Raw genomic sequence first — 20003 nt, 5'->3', positions numbered from 1 at the left:
GGCCAGGGTTTCCAAAGGCAGCTCTGCTGAGCTCTTTCTGGCTGCACAATCACTTCTAGTTCATTACAGAGTATTTAGCAGCATCCCTGGACTCTGCCTGTTAGAAGTCAGCAGCACATCTCCCTAGTCATGACAGGGCCAGAGGTTCTCAGGGAAGGAAGGCTATGCAGTTGAGAATCAGTATTAAAAACTCTGGTACTGAGCCGGGCGGTGGTGGCGCACGCCTTTAATCCCAGCACTCGGGAGGCAGAGCCAGGCGGATCTCTGTGAGTTCGAGGCCAGCCTGGGCTACCAAGTGAGTTCCAGGAGAGGCGCAAAGCTACACAGAGAAACCCTGTCTCGAAAAACCAAAAAAAAAAAAAAAAAACTCTGGTACTGAGAGCTAGTCTAAAGCTGGCCTTGAAGTTTTCCAACATTCAATCATGAAGCAGAGATGAGGCACAAAACTGGAGATGCTTCTTCCTTCAGAGCATGGCGGCAGGAGTCAGGAAGACAAAGCAGGAAAAGCCTCAGCAAGGGCTACTTCAAGTAGAACATAAGAGGGTGTCCCCTCCCCACAAATCACATGGCAGGTCAGCCTTCATTCCAAGTGATTCTTGTAATAGAGACTGGAGGCATGCACTTCTGATGGTGGTTTTTACTGTTGTTGTTTTACTAAAATTTCTGTAGTAAGACTGTTTCGGTTCAAAATGAAAGGTTGTCTGAAGCGCCTCTCAAACTCCCATCTACCTGATGGGCCACCACTGAAGTGATCTTGTTTAAAGTCACAGGAACTGAGCTAGCCTGGGCCCCTTGTAAGGAGGACGCCTATTACACCAAGGATGAGGAACTACAGATGCACACCCAAATACGGCCTAACCAAACCCACATCAGAAGTCAGCTTTCCAACCAAGGAGGCCCTGGTCACATTTCCAGCCAACAGCAGCAACACAGCTAGAGCAGCATCCAAAACCGTGCGCACTGCTTTTGGTGCTCACGAGGAGCAAACTTCACAGAAGTCAGGTCACAGAGAGCACGAACTTACTTCTATTATCCTTCATGTAAGTCCACACTTCACGTTCTTCAGGACTGTGAGCAAAGGAACAGTTGCCGACATACTGACACTTTCTTCCAGAAGCAATATGGTTGCACAGCTGTGTGAAAAGTAGACAGGTACAGATGTATATGCATAAACACACACACACACACACACACACACACACACACACACACACACACACACACTTACGACAGCATTGCTTAGTATAACTAATTTTTACACTTAAACAAAGTAATGTCTTGTTATCAGTGCTAACCTTAGCAGTACAAACTCTAATCCCATTCAAATGGAGACAGGAGCCCAGAATACTTGGGATAGTGACAGCAAACATTTCTATTTCAGTTTCCCAAAGAAAGTGAAGCACAGAATTAAGTAGTACAAATTTCCTACGAAGTCACATACGGGGGATTTCTTCTCTGCAGAGGACATCTGACGCCCTCCCTGTCAGGTGGCTATTGCTTCCTTCCTGTAAAATTCAGGATGCCTCCAAGTCAGTACTGGGAACAGAAAGAGACTGTAGCTTGCTCCAGGTTACTAGACACTGCCAGGAAACTTCCAGACTCAAAGTGCTAATGACCCTGCACTGATAGCTAACCTTAGCCACAACTCATTAGACACTGTATTTGAAGACAGCTACACCAACCAGGCCAGGGAGTTAAGAGGCTTTCAAACAGCAGTCGTCTGGTTATGTGGAATTTTAATTAGCAATGGAAACGGGAGGCACTAGTAGAAAATGAAGTGACAGCAATCATCAGAAAAGATTTCCCTGAGAGTCACTAGCCTCCAAGAACAAGCTCATTCCGAGGTCTGGCCAGCTGGCTGGTTGTGATACAGCATAGACCCTTAATTGCTAACTTGGTTACCGTTTGCTCTTCACCAGGAACTGGCCCTTCCCACTACTTATCTTACAGAACAGTAAATGTTCAGCATCCGCTTTTGCAAAACCCCCAACACTACATTTTCTCCTGGGATGAAAACCAATAATCCCACATGAAAACCTACGAGAGGTCAACAACCTATTCAATAAGTCAGTGTAATCATTGGCTAGGACATATATATATTTTTTTCCCCTCTTGTTTGAGACTTTGAGACAGGGTCTGTCTATGTATCCCTGGATGACATGGAATTTGCTTGCTATGTACACCAGGCTGGCCTTAAACTTGTGGTGACTCTCCTGCCTCTGTATTCACTCTCCTACCTCTGCATTCTGGGTGCTGGAGTTAACAGGTGAGCTGCCACGCCTGGCTTACCCACAGTATGAAGGACAAGGCCAGGCACTATGCTGGGTTTCAAAGACTCCCATGAGATATGACTGTCTCTACAGCATAATGAACCCAATTTATCTGATGAGCAAATGAAGCCAAGTAATGTGACAGGGCTCTTTTGAAAGATTATTTTCTACTTCCCCACATTCTTTACAACACAGACACACACAGACACACACACACACACACAAATTATCCGTTCTAGAAAAAGGGTCCCTAAGCAACATCTAACATGACTGGGGACAAAAAGAGGCAATAGCTACTGAAATGTGATGTGACAGAGCTCACCACTCAAGATTGAAGGAACAGCAGCAGTCCTGGGCAGCTGCCTCAGGAACTGCAGTAAGAACCATCAATCTGTTTCGGCAGTCCTGGGGACTGAATTCAGGACCTCATGCATACTAGACAAGTACTCCACCACTAAGCTACAACCTAGCCCAGTTGCATGTTTTAGCCAAGTCTCTGGTACACATACATCCTTATCCTTTAAGGCACAAGATACCAAGGCTCCAATAAATCTTTTTCTTTTTCATATAAAACCCAACTAATTCCACTTTAGACAAACAGCCAGATCACTGCCTTGCAAAGAATGGCCTTGTGACTAAGTTTACAAAGCTATAAGGAACACAGGTAATACAAAATTCCTCCACTTTTCTTGGTCATTCAGAAGGCAGCTCACTGCAAGGCGACCACGTGCCTTGCTTCCCTGAGGAGACAATCTGTCATGCTTTCATCCTGGGGGCAGAGTGTACTGCCTGTCAATACTCCACTGTCCCTTTCTGTTAGGTCACACAGTGTGATAGCTGTGGACTCTCTCCACACACTGTCCTGTGAAAAGCAAAGTCCACAAACAAGTGACCTGCCTGGTTATTGTTCTTGCCATGGCCATTTAAGGCCCTCCCAAAACAAGGGGTGCCTCTGCATGAGTGAAATGCTCTCCTTATGCTACTCTGGCCTGGTGTTCTCTTCCCAAGAGGTGTGGAGAACATCGTGTGCACTAACACTGACATTTTCTTCTAGACCACCTTAGCAAGTCTTGCATCTGTAGTATCTCTTAGCTTGCATCCCTTGTTGCAGTGAAACAACCAAGGAATATAAGAAAAATGAGCAGGGTAGTGGTGGCACACGCCTTTAACCCCACACCCAGAGACAGAGGCAGGTAGATCTCTGTGAGTTTGAAGCCAGCCTGGTATGCAGAATGAGTTCCAGGACAGCCAGAGCTGCTACACAGAGAAACTGTCTTGAAAAACCCTGCCTTCCTGCCAAAAGAAAAGAAAAATGAAAGACAATACAAAAGGCCCTTTACCTCAAACTGAGACAAAATAAAAGGAAATCTTCATTCCCTCCCAAAGATAAATTCTTTGAAAAATTAACTTTTCCTCAACTCTGGTTATCTTTATACTCTGTCCAAGTAACCTATGAAGTACCAATCAATATGAAAACTGTCAGAGTCACACACATACACCAAAGGGCAACAAAAACCAAATAGCTTCAGTTTCATCACACTAACAAGCAGCACTCAAAGGACTCTGAGCTTCAATCTTACTTAGTACTACTTTCTCATAATTGGAAATGCCTAATTTAAAAAAGTGGCTTAAAAATTACGTATGTACATCAAACTGTAAAGGCATTTGTTTCTTTGTAGGGAGAGGACGGATGTTCATCCACTTCTTACGTTCAAAAGACATCGCTCTCATTGCACGGCGTTCTTTGGTCCACCTAAAAAAGATGGAGTTCAGAAAAAACAACACTTGGGCAAAAGACATAACATAAAAGGAGAGGCGCAGCATGTGCACCCAAAGGACCAGAGATTTCTTCTCAACCCTTCTAAGAGATGCCTCACAGGTCTACTGATTCACTTTTTCTTGACATTTATCAGCATTCATTATGAATTCTAAACAAAAAAGTGCTAAAAGCAAACACTTATGAAAGACCAGCTACTGTATCCTCAAAGCCTCTTCCCTTTCCCTTGGTCATCACATCTAATTCCTGACTTTCCAGGTCCCCGTCTCTTTTCTCACATGCACGGCCGTCCCCTCTGGAGTGCAGGGACTGCCAAGGCATCCACACAGGCGTCCATCCGTCTGTCCACACGTACTTACGAGTGCTGTGCCTTGGCACTGCAGTACTTCCTGTTCTTGTCTGGTTCAATGACTTGGCCGTTTCTCAGACACTGAGCACAGACAAACTTTATCTCCATATTAAATAATCCAGGCATTATCTGATTGCCAAGTACCTTAAACAATGAAAGACCAATTACAACAGAAACCACTTTTCTAAGAACAGCACATCAAAATCCCATGCATTTTCTACCACCAGAGCTTAGTTAGTTGTCTGGCTCTATAACTTGACAAATAAATATATGCCAGTTTCTATCTAAACTGTCTCACATACACAAAAGAATCCAATAAAAACTGGTTATAGACACCACACCTCAACTGACAAAAGCTAGTTTTGGGCCAGGCAGCAGTGGAGCACACCTTTAATTCCAGAACTCGGGAGCTAGAGGCAGGTGGATCTCTGAGTTCAAGACTAGCCTGGTCTACAAAGGGAGTTCCAGGACAGCCAGAGCAACTGTTACATAGAGAAACCCTGTCTTAAAAAACAAAAACAAAAAAGCTAGTTTTGGAACTGACTACTGGAACTGAATGGCTTTTGGGTGGGACGAGGAGAATGATGGATTAATAAGTTAAACCAAGTAGGACACAAAACTCCACAACATAACCCATCTCTCTTATTCAAGACTTGCCAAAGCCCAAGACCCACTGTTTTCCCAAGTAAGCTAAAAAGGAAAACAGTATCCTATGTCATTAGAAGATATTACAGGATGTCATTTTCTTTTTTATGGTGATCAAACAAAATGCAAATATTTTTTCCACAGAAGAGTTACTCAGCTGAACAAATAAACAGGACTGCAAGCATGACCTGAACCTTTGTCAACTGGGCACCAACGAGGCGACTCTAGAAAGACACTCAACTCACAAGGACACAAGGGAGAATACCTGAGCTCCAGGCATGCCTGCTTCCAAACTTCTCCAATATTGTTTGGATTCTTGAGCAATAACATCATGGGAGATACCTAGGGAATGTACAAGCTTCTCTTAAGAACACATCACAGTAAGCCACCCATCTGGTGTCAGTCAGACTAAGAGAACCTTAACTCCCCAGTTCTCAGGCAGCCTGATCTATCACATTTTTCAAAATAGAATATTTACAAACACAGTTCTTTGTCTTCTGAAGAATCCTTTCCCCACTCTTAAAATCCATGCTACATATACATACCAATCACTAACTTCATGAAACCACATCCAAAATAGGGAACTTTTTGTTTGTTTGTTTGTTTTTGTTTTTTCGAGACAGGGTTTCTCTGTGTAACAGCCTTGCCTGGCCTGGAACTCACTTCCTAGACCAGGCTGTCCTGAAACTCACAGAGATCAGCCTGCCTCTGCCCCCAGAGTGCTGGGATTAAAGGTGTGTGTCACCACAGCCCGGCGTCAAAATAGGTAACTCTTAAAAAAACAAACATTATAGTAGCCAAGCATGGTGGCTCCAGTCCTATAATCTCAGCTATTCAGGAAGCTGAGGCCAGAGGATTCCAAATTTAAGGTCAGCTTGGGCTACAAAGGGAGTTCAAGGTTAGCCCAACAACTTAGTGACAGAAACTGTCAAAAGGACTGGAGCTGAGTCTTAGCAGTAGAGAGCTTGCCTAGCGTGCACACAGCCTTAAATTCAACCCCACTGCTGGACTAGAGGGAGAGAACACCACTCTCACTTTTTTTTTTTTTTTTTTTTTTTTTTTTTTTTAGTTTTTCAAGACGGGGTTTCTCTGTGTAACAGTGCACTTACATTTTTATTACAAGTAATTTATTGACTGTGTGTCTGTGCACACAAGAGGAGGTCAGAGGACAAGGTGCAGGAGCCCGTTCTCTCTGCTCATCACATGAGCTCATCAGGTTGACAACAAGCACCTCTGCCCACTGCTGTCCTACGAGCTGGCTGAGAAGGTGCTCTCCTTGCTACCGTTCTGTCACTCCTGACTTCCCATACAGCCACAGTGACAAGCCAGCACAGACCCACCTCTTTCATTTTGCATTATCCAGACTTTCAATTCAATAAGACTATGGGCATAGAAGCACTCATCTTCCCTTAAGCAGCCATAACGGACCTCATGCCGACACAGATCAAGCTGACACTGACTATGAAAAGAACGTATTTTGGAATATTTTACTGTGGTCTCTCTTAAAATGTGGACGAGGCACCTAAGACCAAAAAAAAAAAAAAAAAAAAAAAAAAATTTTAATACTGTTCTGCCAACTTTGAAAAACTATGCACATATACATACACAATGTCAAGTTCTATTCAGAAGTCATTTTATTAAAATTAGTGTCAGAAAAAAATGCACACAACTATTAATGTTACAATTACAGTTTAAATTAAAATTACAGTTTAAATTAAAATTTAAATTAAAAAAATCTAAATGTACGTCACAAAATATGCTTTTCTATATTAAATAATCAATCTAGCAATTCAAGTAATTCAGTACTTAATTCTCATACAAACAGGCAAAAAAAGCATTTTTTTAAACTTTTTTGTCTTTTCTATTACATTTATTTAACGTGTGTGTGTGTGTGTGTGTGTGTGTGTGTGTGTGTGTGTGTGTATACACGCTCTATGGTGCCATTTGGAGGTCAGAGGACAACTTGGAACAGGTTCTGTTTTTTCTCCCTTGTGGGTCCAGGAGATGGAACTCAGGCCAAAAGACTTGGTAAAAAGTGCCTTTGCCTGCTGAGTCATCTCACTGCTTCACTGATTTGCTGAGTCATCTCACTGCTTCACTGATTTGTTGAGTCATCTCACTGCTTCACTGATTGGTGAGTCATCTCACTGCTTCACTGATTTGCTGAGTCATCTCACTGCTTCACTGATTTGCTGAGTCATCTCACTGCTTCACTGACTTGCTGAATCACCTCACTGCTTCACTGATTTGCTGAGTCATCTCACTGCTTCACTAATTGGTGAGTCATCTCACTGATTCACTGATTTGCTGAGTCATCTCATAGCTTCACTGATTTGCTGAATCATCTCACTGCTTCACTGATTTGCTGAGTCATCTCACGGCTTCATTGTTTTGCTTTTTGAGACTGGTTTCTCATTAGGATCAGCTGTCCTATCCTGCTATGTAGGCCAGGCTAGACTCAAACTTGTGATCCTCCTGCCTCTGCCTCCTGAGTGCTGAGATTATAGGCATGTACCATAACACCCAGATGAAAGACATTTTAAAATAGTTCTTACTTCTCAAAAGGACAGAAAGGTCAGAGGAATGCCTTTTATTGCCTTTTTTTTTCTTTTTCTCTTCTTTTTTTTTTTTTTTTTTTTTTTTTTTTTTTGAGGCAGTGTGGTCTCATTGTGGAGCCCTAGCTGACCTACAGCTGACCTGCTTTGCTTCCTCTGCTTTGTTAACTGTGTGCACCCGCATACCTAATCTACTACCACCTTTATTGAATCTAAGAAAATCTGTTTTCTTGTCACTATAAAAATTAGAAATCACCAACATACTTATTGTCCTCAAATTCATGCTTTGTAACCGGGTGAGAACAAGCAGTAGAATTATCTTTATTCCTTTTACTTATCATTCGAGGTTTATGATCAAAACATTTCTGAAATAAAGAGAAAAGAGATTATCACACAAATGTGCCCAGAATACTGCCTTAGTTTCAGTACCCTTATACATGCATGCATTTATAATTTGTGCCAATCGACAGTCAGCATGAAACCTTACTACCATTTATTCTGCTCTGGTTGTTTTGAGACATCATCTCTGTATAGCCCAGACTGTCCTTGAACTTACCTAGTGATCCTCCTGCCTCAAACTCCTGAGCACTGGGATTACAGGCATGCACCACCAGGCCCAGATTTCTTCTCTTTTTTCATATAATTGTAGTACAGTGGCTTCCTGGTTACTGAGTGAACACTTTACAAGGGGACAAGGTCTGTTGAACACTTTCTATAATGAGGCTTACAAATCAGAAACTTTTACAGATTTTGAAAGGGCTTCATTGTGTAGCCCTGGCTGGCCTAAAACTCACTATGTAGCCGGGCGTTGGTGGCGCATGCCTTTAATCCCAGCACTCGGGAGGCAGAGCCAGGCGGATCTCTGTGAGTTCGAGGCCAGCCTGGGCTACCAAGTGAGTTCCAGGAAAAGGCGCAAAGCTACACAGAGAAACCCTGTCTTGAAAAACCAAAAAAAAAAAAAAAAAAAAAAAAAAAACCTCACTACGTAGACAAGACTAACCTAAAACTCAAAGAGATCTACTTGCCTTCGCTGCCAAGAGTGCTGGGCTAAAGGTATGTGCCACCATAACTGAACACAATTTGTTTTGTTTTGTTTTTTTGTTGAGACAAGAGTCTCACTAAGTAGCCCTGGCTGACCTGGAGCTCACTATGTAGACCAGGCTGGCCTTGAACCCATAGAGATCTCTCTGCTTTTGCTTCCCAAGTGCTGGGGTTAAAGACATGTGCCACAGCACCTGGGCACAATTTTTTTAAAACTCATGCTGGGCAAGTGATCTTTAAGGATTTACACTCTCCCACCACTATCACCAAATTTTACAGCAGAAAATGAGTCATGGAGAAATCACCTCACAAAGGAATGTAAACTCTCCAAGATGCTCTTGAAGAAGTTTGACCACAGTAAGGCTGATCTTTCCATTGCCCCCAAAGAAAGCTTCTCGACTGAACGCCCCTTTTCTTTCCAGAGTCCACACATCTATCTCTTCTTGGCAATAAGCGAATGTACAGTGGCCAGAATATCGACATTCATCCTCTGCAGCAACATCTGGAAAGGCAGGAGAGTCAGAGACACCTGTTCCAGGGCCAATGAATGGCAAGCACAGTTATATCATCTGAAAATCTCTAATAATTCAGAGAGCTTCAAGCAAGAACAATCATCCCTATGCAGGACCAGGTGAGACTCAGTCTTCAAGCCGAAATGTTTTTGACTGCAAAGGGAGAGGACACTTCAACGTTCGCATGTGCTCCAACAAAGTTAAAAGCCATTCTGTGGGGAAAGTGGGACATGAGATGGTAATAGGGGTGAATATGACCAAAGTACTTGTTACATATGTATGAAAATGTCATTTTGAACAATGAATACTCTCATAAAAAAAAAAAATCAGGCTGGGAAGATGGTTCAGCAGTTAAGAGTACTGACTGCTCTTCCAGAGGACCCAGGTTCCATCCCCAGAACCCACACGGTGGTTCACCACCTTCTGTAACTGCAGTTCCAAGGGGATGGGATGCTCTTCTGAACTCTGCAGGCCCTGAGCTTATATAGTGCACAGACATATATTCAGGCAAAACACTCATACACATAAAATTAATAAATAAAAGGAAAACTACAAAAAAATAATAAAATTATCTTAGTGGTTTTCTTTTTTTTTTCTTAGTGGCTTTCAAAGCTCATTCAGGTGAAGCTTAAACCAAATGGAGAATGCAAGTTCTCTCAGAAGCACATTCAGAGCTTTATTCCATCCTGTGATTCTCAGAGAGGCAACAGTTCTTTAAAACCCAATCTAGGCCTTGTCTCTACAAACTATGAAACATACACGAGATGTTAAAAAACAAAACAAAAACAGCAAAAAAAACAGAAAATATGAACTGACCGATTCAAGGTACTGTTTTTCTCCTAGCCTAACTATCTTTAACAACAGGAAGTATTGGCACAAATGCAGCCAAGAGGTACAAAAGACAAGGCCTGGTGGTCAGCACAGAGACTTTCCAAAAGTTGATTAGTCATACAACATACACCAAATAAGAAATGACAATAAATACCTTTACATATATAATACGGTCCTTCATAATTTGTTTTTGTTGGTCTTGGGCGTATTTTTTTCCATGATTTATCTTCAACATTTTTTATCCTACCAATTAAAATATCTTTTTTACATTTATGATCTAGATTAGCATGGTAAGTGAAATCCATTAACTTCGGGCCTGAAAAAGACGTAAGAGAGATTGCTCACAGGCAGAACAGATACCTTTTCAGTTTACAGGCAGTTTATAAGCAGTCAGGGCAGATGGACACTGACTACCACGGGCCCCAATCTCAACAGACAGGCTGCTTGAGTAGCCTCGGGCCTCTGTCAGGACGTCCAATGTTCTACTCAACAGCAGCCCTGCCAGCACCTTACTAGGGAAATGATCCAGACAGGAACTCTATGGCTTATAAACTAAAAGCAACAACAATCTGAATCACTTTTGGACCAGACACCGCCTGCTTCTTTCACTGCTTGCCTCCTGACATGTCCAAGTGGACGGCCACCAGAGCCAGGGCTGTTTCCATCCAGTCACAAGCTCCACAACGCATATCCTGCCGCCCACTAGGTTTGGTGCTGACCTGATTTTACGAAGCAGATCTGGCAAGCTTGTCTCAGCTCATGGGTTCCTTCGAGGGGGTGCCTAGGAGTCCCTGATGAAAATGGTTTAGCAATCACACTTCCCAGTAAGTTTCCAAAGTCATTTCTAGGCTGACTTGCAATTCCCAGGAAATTTTCAGAGGGAAACAAACTACCTGGTCCATTCATCTGCAAAAAGAATAAGAAAACAAAAAAAAACAAAACAAAACAAAACAAAAACAGGCAACAAATATTGTACTATCACTAAAGAAAGAACTGGGCTCCTGTGGAGAGTAGGATGAGGCTGGTGCCGTTCCATTCCAGGGTGCTTTTCCATGACAAACTGTCAGTGTCTATGCTTTTCTCTTTGGACTCTGGGCCCCTTTAGGGATCCTCTAGGAGCTGTTACTATCACACAACTGGTTTGCTTCCACAGGACACACATCTTACACGCTCTGCTCTGTCTCCTTGCTCTACTAAGCTACACTACATAAAGCTGGCACTATCTGTAATGGTGATTAATTTGCTCCGACAGATCGAGTCACATACTCAAAACATTTATTACTGGATGTTCTGGATGAGTTTCTAATACTATTCCCCACAGCACACAGAAAATTCAAGGAAGCCTTTCATTTTTCATTCACATAATTCAGTTACTTAAGCACAGCCTATGTTCAATTTAAGCCATGTATTCACAAAAGAGGAAGTGACACTTACAAGTAAAAGGGAGGAATTACTGTTGTTAAGCGTTGTTCCCTCTCTAGCAGTTGAGGTGGACAGATCTAAAATAATAAAAAGACTTCAACAGACCTTTTCACTCTACATCAATCAGCACACAAGGGCTCTGCAGCTGACTCCCTATGGCTCCCACAGCTTTCCCATCCCAATCCTATAAGCTTTCTTACTCACTACTGACAAAAGAGGGCTGAAGGTCTCCCTTCTAGAAGCCAAGGGCCTAAGTAACCCTTAGCCATTACTGGAGAAATTATCTTTGGCAGGGTCTACTGATTGGGACTAAGACAAACCTAAGAAAATAAAACCCACATTCCAGCTGAGAAAGGCGCCTCCTCCTCCCTGACATGAGCAGCAGAGGCTCAGGGCTGCCTCATCCTAGTCTACCATTCAGTTGCTTCCCTCTGCCATTCTCTATCCCATCTTCTCACTGGAAATCTCTGACATTTAGACTTTTACCCTTTAACTACTTATCAGTATCTCCAAAAAATATGAAGACTTTTCTGACTATTTATAGGATGTAGTAAGGGCCCCGGGGCATAGCTCAGTAGTAGAGCACTTTACATAATATGCGTAGGCCTCGGATTCCATCTCTAGTACCCCAGAAAAACAAAAGCAAACTAACAAAAAAAAAACCAAAAACCCAAAACCAATTATTCAGCCTAGTATTGGCCAGACTAAGATCTCAGAACTCTATGATAAAATGAGGGCCTAGGTTGCCGAGCTCCACAGATGAAGTCTCAGCCATGTCTAAATGTTATATTAGACCCAGATGTGAGGCTAGCTTTAATGTTTGCCAGTTCACATCCTTTAAAATGGGACTTTTACAGCAGAATACACTTCAAGACATTTACCCCCAAACAACAAACACCAGCTTAGCCAATCGTACCATCTAAAACCAGTACCACATCCAAGCCGACCTCATGCCCTTGCTTCTTACTCTCAGGATGTCAGTTAAGTGAAGCCACATGCAAACCTAAGGGCTCCCTCTTTATACTTTAGCCACAATGAGAACAACTGAAGAAACTACCACCTAAAAATGCTTTACAAAATTGCCATATACATTTTCATTTTGAGAAAATCGACTGTAGTTGTTTATAATTTAGGAGAAAGTCTTACCTCGTTTGGACTCAGTCACTGAAAATGAATTTAGAGAAGAACAGAAGTCTCCCAAGGTTGAGGTCAGAGGTGGATACAACTCTGCAAAGGAGGGCCGAGGAGCGTACCTCGCACCGACAGGCAAGGTGCCAAGCAGGGACGCTGTTGTCCTGAAGGGCAAGCTAGGAGCCACACTAGCTGTCGGGAGGGAGCCTCTGCCCAGGGTGGAGGGCTGAAGAGAAGAAATGAAGAAATTCATGGGCCTCTCTCATCAGCTTAGCTTCCTGCTTTTACCACCAGCATATCAAAACAGACCCCCAAACTAAGGAACTGTACTGCACAAGAGGGTTGCATCCAAAGGAAGTCCATTACAACAACCTTAAGAGCAGTTCTGTGCAAGCCCTTTTCTCTGCCCACCATTCTACATCCACCCTGCCAGGGTGGACTGAATCCTCTAAAATCCAGCTGACAACTACAAGATTGAGTCTTGGTGGAGACTTTTTTTTCTGTTTTTTTTCAGACAGGTTTTCTTTGTGTAACAGCCTGGCTGTCCTGGAACTTGCTTTGTAGACCAGGCTGGCCTCCAACTCCCAGAGATCCATCCTTCCTGAGTGCTGGAATTAAAGGCGTGCACCACCATTCCTAGCTGAGACACTTTTAAAGACACAGTCTCAGGTAAATGTCCCTATAGATGACTGAACTTCTGATCCTCTTGCCTCTGCTTCCCAAATGGTAGGATTACAGGTGTGTGCCACCACAAGTACTGAGGGTGTAACCCAGGGCTTCATGCATGCTAGAAAATCATGAGCTACATTCTTAGCCCTGAACTCACACTTTTATTTATTTTGTATTTATTTTTAAACTTGTCAAATTTGCTATAAAGGGGGGATGGGGTTGCCAGGCGGCGGCGGCGGCGGCGGCGGCGGCGGCGGCGGCGGCGGCGGCGGCGGCGGCGGCGGCGGCAGCGGCGCACGCCTTTAATCCCAGCACTCGGGAGGCAGAGCCAGGCGGATCTCTGTGAGTTCGAGGCCAGCCTGAGCTACAGAGTGAGTTCCAGGAAAGGCGCAAAGCTACACAGAGAAACCCTGTCTTGAAAAAACCAAAATTAAAAAAAAAAAAGGGGGGGGGGAGATGGGGCAGCAAGCACTCACTGTCAAACCCAACGTCATGAGTTAGATCCCAGGATTCCTGCAAGCTGTTCTCTCACTTCCCCCATGTGCACAAATGTGTAAAAAAGACAGAAATCACGTGTGTGGTATATGCATGTGTGGCATGTGTGGACGCCAGGTTGATACGTCCTCAACTGCCTTACCTCATTCTGAGTCAGGGCTGCTCCTCTGAAGCCAGAGCTTATTGTTTCAGCCAGGATGGCTGGCCAACAAGCCCCTGCAAACCACTCGGGCCTGCATTCCCTAGCTCTGGGTTACAGGCAGGTACCACTATGCCTACTGTTCATGTGTGTGCCAGGGAGTCCAACTCAGGTCCTTGCATAGCAAGCACTTTACCCACTGAGTAAACTTAAAAAAAAAGATTTAATTTTTTTAAAAGACCTTTATTTATATATGTGAGTGTTTTGCCTGCCAGAAGAGTCATCAGGTCTTCTGAACTGGAGTTATAGGCATTTGTGAGCCACCATATGGGTGCCAGGAATCAAGCCTGGGTTTTCTGTAAGAACAGCCAGCGATCTTAACTGCTGAGCCATCTCTCCAGCCCAAGGTTCTGCAGTGGATAGCTGTTTTGTCTATGACCTTGAAGCACCACCCCTAGAGATGTAGCAGGTAACTGCCCCACATGCCTATGACCTTGAAGTACATGCCCCTGGGGCATGACCTCTCGGTGACCCTTAAGACCTAAGATACACGCAGGCAGCTCTCTCTGGGCTCCATCTCCATCGTGGGACTTGGATGAGGGACTGATTCAGGTGGCAGGAACAGTGTTCCAGAACCTGTGTCAATTCTGTCCTGTGAGTTTTTCCCTTAATAAATTATTTGCCCTTTAAACAGACTCCGTGGATTTCTTGTTATAAGGTTTAATTTTGTTTGTTTGTTTGTTTGTTTTTTGTTGTTTTGTTTTTGTTTTTTCGAGACAGGGTTTCTCTGTGTAGCTTTGCGCCTTTCCTGGAACTCACTTGGTAGCCCAGGCTGGCCTCGAACTCACAGAGATCCGCCTGGCTCTGCCTCCCGAGTGCTGGGATTAAAGGCGTGCGCCGCTGCCGCCGCCGCCGCCGCCGCCGCCGCCGCCGCCGCCGCCGCCGCCACCACCCAGCTATAAGGTTTAATGTTTTTAAGCGAAGTAATTTGTATGTGTATATATTTGTATGTGTTTACTATATGTGTGCAGTGTCTGCAGAGGCCAGAGAGGGCATCAGATCCCCTGGAACTGATGTTATAAACAGTTGTGAGCTGCCATGTGGGTGCTAGGACTCAAACCTGGGTCCTCTGGAAGAGCCATTTCTCCATTTCTCCAGCTCATACAAATATGTGTGTGTGTGTGTGTGTGTGTGTGTGTGTGTGTGTGTGTGTGTGTACATATATACATATATACAAACAAATATGTGTGTGCTGTTACATATGTATTATCTGGTGTGTATATCTATGTATACACATATGTTTAGTTGAGAGTGAGTATGTGTGCTGTGGATATCGTTCTGTATAAATAAAACACTGATTGGCCAGTGGCCAGGCAGGAAGTATAGGCAGGACAAGGAGAGAGGAGAATTCTGGGAAGTGGAAGGCTGAGTGAGGGAGACACTGCCAGCCGCTGCCATGACAAGCAGCATGTGAAGATGCCAGTAAGCCACAAGCCACGTGGCAAAGTATAGATTAATAGAAATGGGCTAAATATAAGAGTAATAGCTAGACAATGATAGGCCTGAGCTAATGGTCAAGCAGTTTAAATAATGTAAGAGTCTGTGTGTTTAATAAGTGGGCTCCGGGACTGGTGGGACTTGGTGGGAGCTGGAGAGAAATTCTCCAGCTACATATGTGTGTTATTATGTATGTATTATCTGATAGCCACACATGTTTAGTGAGTGAGTGAGAGAGAGTGTGTGTATGTGTTTTGAGAAAGGGTCTCATTATGTAGATCTGGCTGGACTGCAACTACTAATATAGACCAGGTTATCCTGAAACTCACAGAGATCTTCCTGCCTCTGCCTCACAAGTGTTAGGATTAAAGGCATGTGCCACCTAGCTAAAGATTTATTTTTTTGATGGGGGAGGGGGCGCATTTCCTGAGTATATACATGAAGCCAGAAACCAAAGCTCAGCCTTACGTATCATTGCTGAGGAACTCCTCTACCTTGTCTTTTGGGACCTGGGGCTCACAGACGAGGCTATGCTAGCTGACCAGTGAGCCCCAGCGATCCTCCATGTCCACCTCTGCAGCTCTGCGATTACAAGTTGGTGCTACCACACCTGGCTTTTTTCCCCCGGGTCTTTCTGCTTTTATGACAAGCTCTTTACTCCAAGCCATCTCCCAAACCCTCGAATGCCTATTCTCTATCAGAATGTTATGCTCAACCTTTCCATTCCAGAAACATTGATCAACGTCTAGACAGCACACTCCTTTCTTTTATTTCAGCAATGACCATGTTATCCAGTTATCTGTTATCTCCTCAGAAGAAGCAAAGAAAATGTCAAGGTCAGAAAGCAAAAGTGAATCCTAGAAGCAACACAAGTTATCTACCATGATGCATTATACTTTAAACAGGAGGTAACTATGTCCTTGAGAAGACAAAGTAGGGCTGGGGAGATGGTTTCATGGGTAAAGTGCTTGCCATGTAAGCAAGAGGACATGAGCTCAATCCCTAGAACCTTTGTTAAAAGCATAAACATAAATAAAAATTTTAAAAGAAAGAGAGAGGAGAAACTAAACTGAGCAGGAGAGATGGCTCAGCAGTTAAGATCATTTCTCTTCCAAAAGACCTGAGTTCTGTTTCCAGCATCCACATGGGGTGGCTTACAACTGCCTGTAACTCCAGCTCCACAGGATCTGACACCCTCTCCTGGCCTCCACAGGCAACTGCACATATGTCTCTCACACACACACACACACACACACACACACACACACACACACACACGTCACACATACTACACCACCACCACCACCACCCACATTCTTTAAAAGGGAAACTAAATAGTGAAACTCACCATGACAGCATCATTTGTTTCTGGGGCCAAATCAAGGAGATCGTCTATGTCATCCCCAAGGACAATGTCTCCATCATCTACAAAGGTGTCTGGCAGTGTGAAGGGGCCCTTCCCTCCATTTGCAAACACTGTGGATGGCAGTGGGCTCTCATCCACTTGCAGTTGCAAAACAGAAGTTACAGGCATAATAGGAACTGAGGCCAGCTCATTCCCAATATCATGAGGAAAACTGGATGTAGGAAGGGAGACAACCGGAAGCACTTCTTGCCTTAGGGTTAATAAATCTGTAACAGACATAGAAATCTGCTCACTCCAAGCCACTGTATTACAAAGAGTGCTAATAGCCAATAACAGAGGACATAAAAGCAGTCACAGTCTTGCTTTCATCACACAGCAATCTCACCTGACAATACGATATAATAAACACAGTCTAAAATGGGCAAACTGGCAGGCATATTTCAGAAGGTTAAGATGACAAGAAAAACATACCTGGCTCAATATCTTCCACGGAATAGTTCACAGCCTGGAAATTAAAGCAATAATGATCATGTTTTCAGGATTCTAAACTCTAAAGCAGTCTGAAAAACTCATCTTAAAAGAGTGATGCAAGCCAGGCAGTGGTGGCACACGCCTTTAATCCCAGTACTCGGGAGGCAGAGGTGGGTGGATCTCTGTGAGTTCGAGGCCAGCCTGGCCTACAAAGCGAGTTTCAGGACAGCCAGGGCTACACAGAGAAACCTTGTCTCAAAAACAAACAAACAAAGAAAAAAAAAGAGTGATGCAGGTTTGCAAAGCCATTTGATAATGATACTAAAATCAAAAGAACATTCAAACCACTTATCTCCTCCTCTTTTGGTTTGTTGTTTTGAGATAGGATCTCATTATGTAGCCCTAGCTGGCCTAAAACTCACAGAGATCCACCTGCCTCGGCCTCCCCAGTGCTGTCATTAAAAAGTATGCACCACCATGCCCTGCTTCTTCTTCTTCTTCTTCTTTTGAAACAATCTCATGCAGCACAGGCTGATCTCAAACGCGGAATGTAGCTGAGAATGACCTTAAACTTCTGGTCGTCCTGCCTCCATATCTGGGATTACCAGGTATCATCAGACCTGGTTTTTTACTTTCTTTTGAAGACAGATCTGTGTTGTCCTTACTCGCCTCACTCTCCTAGGATCACAAGACTGCATGGCCACACTGGGAAACACTGTGTACTTCTAGCAGACACACATTTCTCAAAGGCTAGTTAGAGGAGACTAGGGACTAATCTAGTCCCCATCCACCAGACTCTCACAATGGCTAGTGCCATCCCATCAACCACAAGACTTTAAAGTTTAAAAAGAGAGAAGGGGCCGGAGAGATGGCTCGGTGGTTAAGAGCACTGGCTGTTCTTCCAGACATCCTGAGTTCAATTCCCAGCAACCACATGGTGGCTCACAACCTCCTGTAATGAGATCTGGTGCCCTCTTCTGGCCTACAGGCATACATGCAAACAGAACACTGTATACATAATAAATAAATAAATCCTTTTCCAGGACAGGCTCCAAAGCTACACAGAGAAACCCTGTCTCAAAAAAGAAAAAAAAAGGGGGGGGGGGGGGTTTTACCACGTAGTCCTGGCCGGCCTGGAATTCTATGTAGACCAGGTTGATCTTGAACTCACAGAGATCCTCCTGCCTCTGCCTTCTAAGACCTGAGACTAAGGAATCTATAGCCATTACTGACGTGTTTTTTTTTTTTAATTTTAAAAATTAGATGTATTCATTTCATGTTATTGTGTGTATATGTATGTATACCACATGTGTGCTTAGTGCCCTGGAGGTCACAAGACAGCATCAGCTCCTCTGGAACTGGAGTTGCTGATGGTTGTAAACTCCGATGTGGTGCTGTGAACTGACCCTGGTCCCTGGTCCTCTGGAAGAGCAGCAGTGCTCTTAACTGCTGAGCCATCTCTCTGGCCTTTGGCTGTTGTTGTTGTTAATTTATTTTTTAAACCCCAATATCTCTCAAAACTAGTATCTGACTTGGATCCATGATTTTCACAGAAAACTGAGCATCTGTTCACACCCTGTCACAGGCTCCAGTGGCCTGCAGGAAGAGCTGGCTAAGACTAAATTTGAATTGTTTTGTTCTCTCAAGTGACAGGAAGCCATGGCCAGTTTCAAGTCTGAGACATCAAAGACACACACATTAAAACTACAAAAAGCACAGTTGCTAAGATTTCCAACCCTCCTTTTCTCAGAAGCATGATTTTTGCACAGATAATAACCCTACCTTGGCAGCTCCATCTCCAGGAACTGGTTTCAGTGAGAGCTGAAATAAAATGAAAATGCAATTTCAAAACAGAACTGACTCAAGATTATAAAACAAAATGAAAAAACCCTGAGAGAAGTTTGACTTACCTCAGCTCTAACATATGCTTTCCTTATTTTAAATCCCAATTTCTGAGCTAATTCTTGAGTTAGTTTTATTACATGTTCATCCTAAAAAAGGCAACAATCATGAATATATCTGCAGTGAAACAAGCAAACAGGGCTGTTTTATTTCCATCTAGACACTTGACTGATTAGCTATTACACTGAACTGAGGCAGGCTGAAGGCTGCATGAGCACTCAATTCTTTCACGTACTATGGAGATACATGAGAGCAGTCCAATACTTCAGATGCAAACAAGTGAGCTAAAGTATCCATTCCATACCTGAGGCACTGCTAAGGAGCATTTTGCTACAGCATCATAGGCCTCTCTGTAACGTCCTAAGTCACTCAAAGCCTTAGACTTCCGATACAGAGCCTTGCAGTTACTGGCATTAATACTGAGGACAGCATTACAATCTTCTAAAACTTTATCATGGAAACCCTGGTGGGAAAGGCCAAAAGAGAAAGCCAGAATCACATGATTAATATCTCACTCTGATGCCTGTTTCATACACAAAAACAAATGTGTGACCCCATTCTATGACTCTCAACTTAAACTCGAAGTTCACAATGATATTTTTCATTTGAGTGATTTTGTTAGGATACTCCACATATATAAAAGTAGAAAATTATCATGAATATCTACGTACTCCCTATCTTATATCAGACAAATGTGAGTACTTTGTCACAGAGCCCTAGATCTCCAAGGACGAAAGCCTGGATTAAAAAAGCAGTGATGACAATGAGGAGGAAAATATTTATTTCCTGTGAGAAAGAAAACGTATTTAAAAACAAACAAACAAAACAGCCAGGGGGCTGGAGAGATGGCTCAGTGGTTAAGAGCACTGACTGCTCTTCCAGAGGTCCTGCGTTCAATTCCCAGCAACCACATGGTGGCTCACAACCATCT

At 43.5% G+C, this 20003-nt stretch overlaps 1 protein-coding gene across 4 annotated transcripts in view; it reads right to left on the bottom strand.

Annotated features, from left to right (window-relative positions):
* Positions 1-20003, bottom strand: part of Zc3h7a (zinc finger CCCH-type containing 7A) — a 41534-nt gene that overhangs the window by 5057 nt on the left and 16474 nt on the right. For all 4 annotated transcript variants that reach the window (XM_059269982.1, XM_059269983.1, XM_059269985.1 and 1 more), the window contains exons 5-20: positions 19377-19535; positions 19081-19161; positions 18953-18991; positions 17171-17204; positions 16682-16965; positions 12549-12759; positions 11415-11479; positions 10700-10886; positions 10135-10296; positions 8943-9139; positions 7861-7961; positions 6382-6563; positions 5307-5383; positions 4407-4540; positions 3918-4023; positions 1025-1133 (exon numbers count right to left, since the gene is read on the bottom strand). In XM_059269982.1, the coding sequence (XP_059125965.1) occupies positions 1025-1133; positions 3918-4023; positions 4407-4540; positions 5307-5383; positions 6382-6563; positions 7861-7961; positions 8943-9139; positions 10135-10296; positions 10700-10886; positions 11415-11479; positions 12549-12759; positions 16682-16965; positions 17171-17204; positions 18953-18991; positions 19081-19161; positions 19377-19535 (2128 nt within the window). The remainder of the gene's footprint in view (positions 1-1024; positions 1134-3917; positions 4024-4406; positions 4541-5306; positions 5384-6381; positions 6564-7860; positions 7962-8942; positions 9140-10134; positions 10297-10699; positions 10887-11414; positions 11480-12548; positions 12760-16681; positions 16966-17170; positions 17205-18952; positions 18992-19080; positions 19162-19376; positions 19536-20003) is intronic.

Source organism: Peromyscus eremicus, chromosome 8a (genome assembly GCF_949786415.1).
Source record: "Peromyscus eremicus chromosome 8a, PerEre_H2_v1, whole genome shotgun sequence".
NCBI lineage: Eukaryota > Metazoa > Chordata > Mammalia > Rodentia > Cricetidae > Peromyscus > Peromyscus eremicus.
Note: the sequence above shows the minus strand (reverse complement) of the source record. Positions and strands in the feature narration are given on the sequence as shown.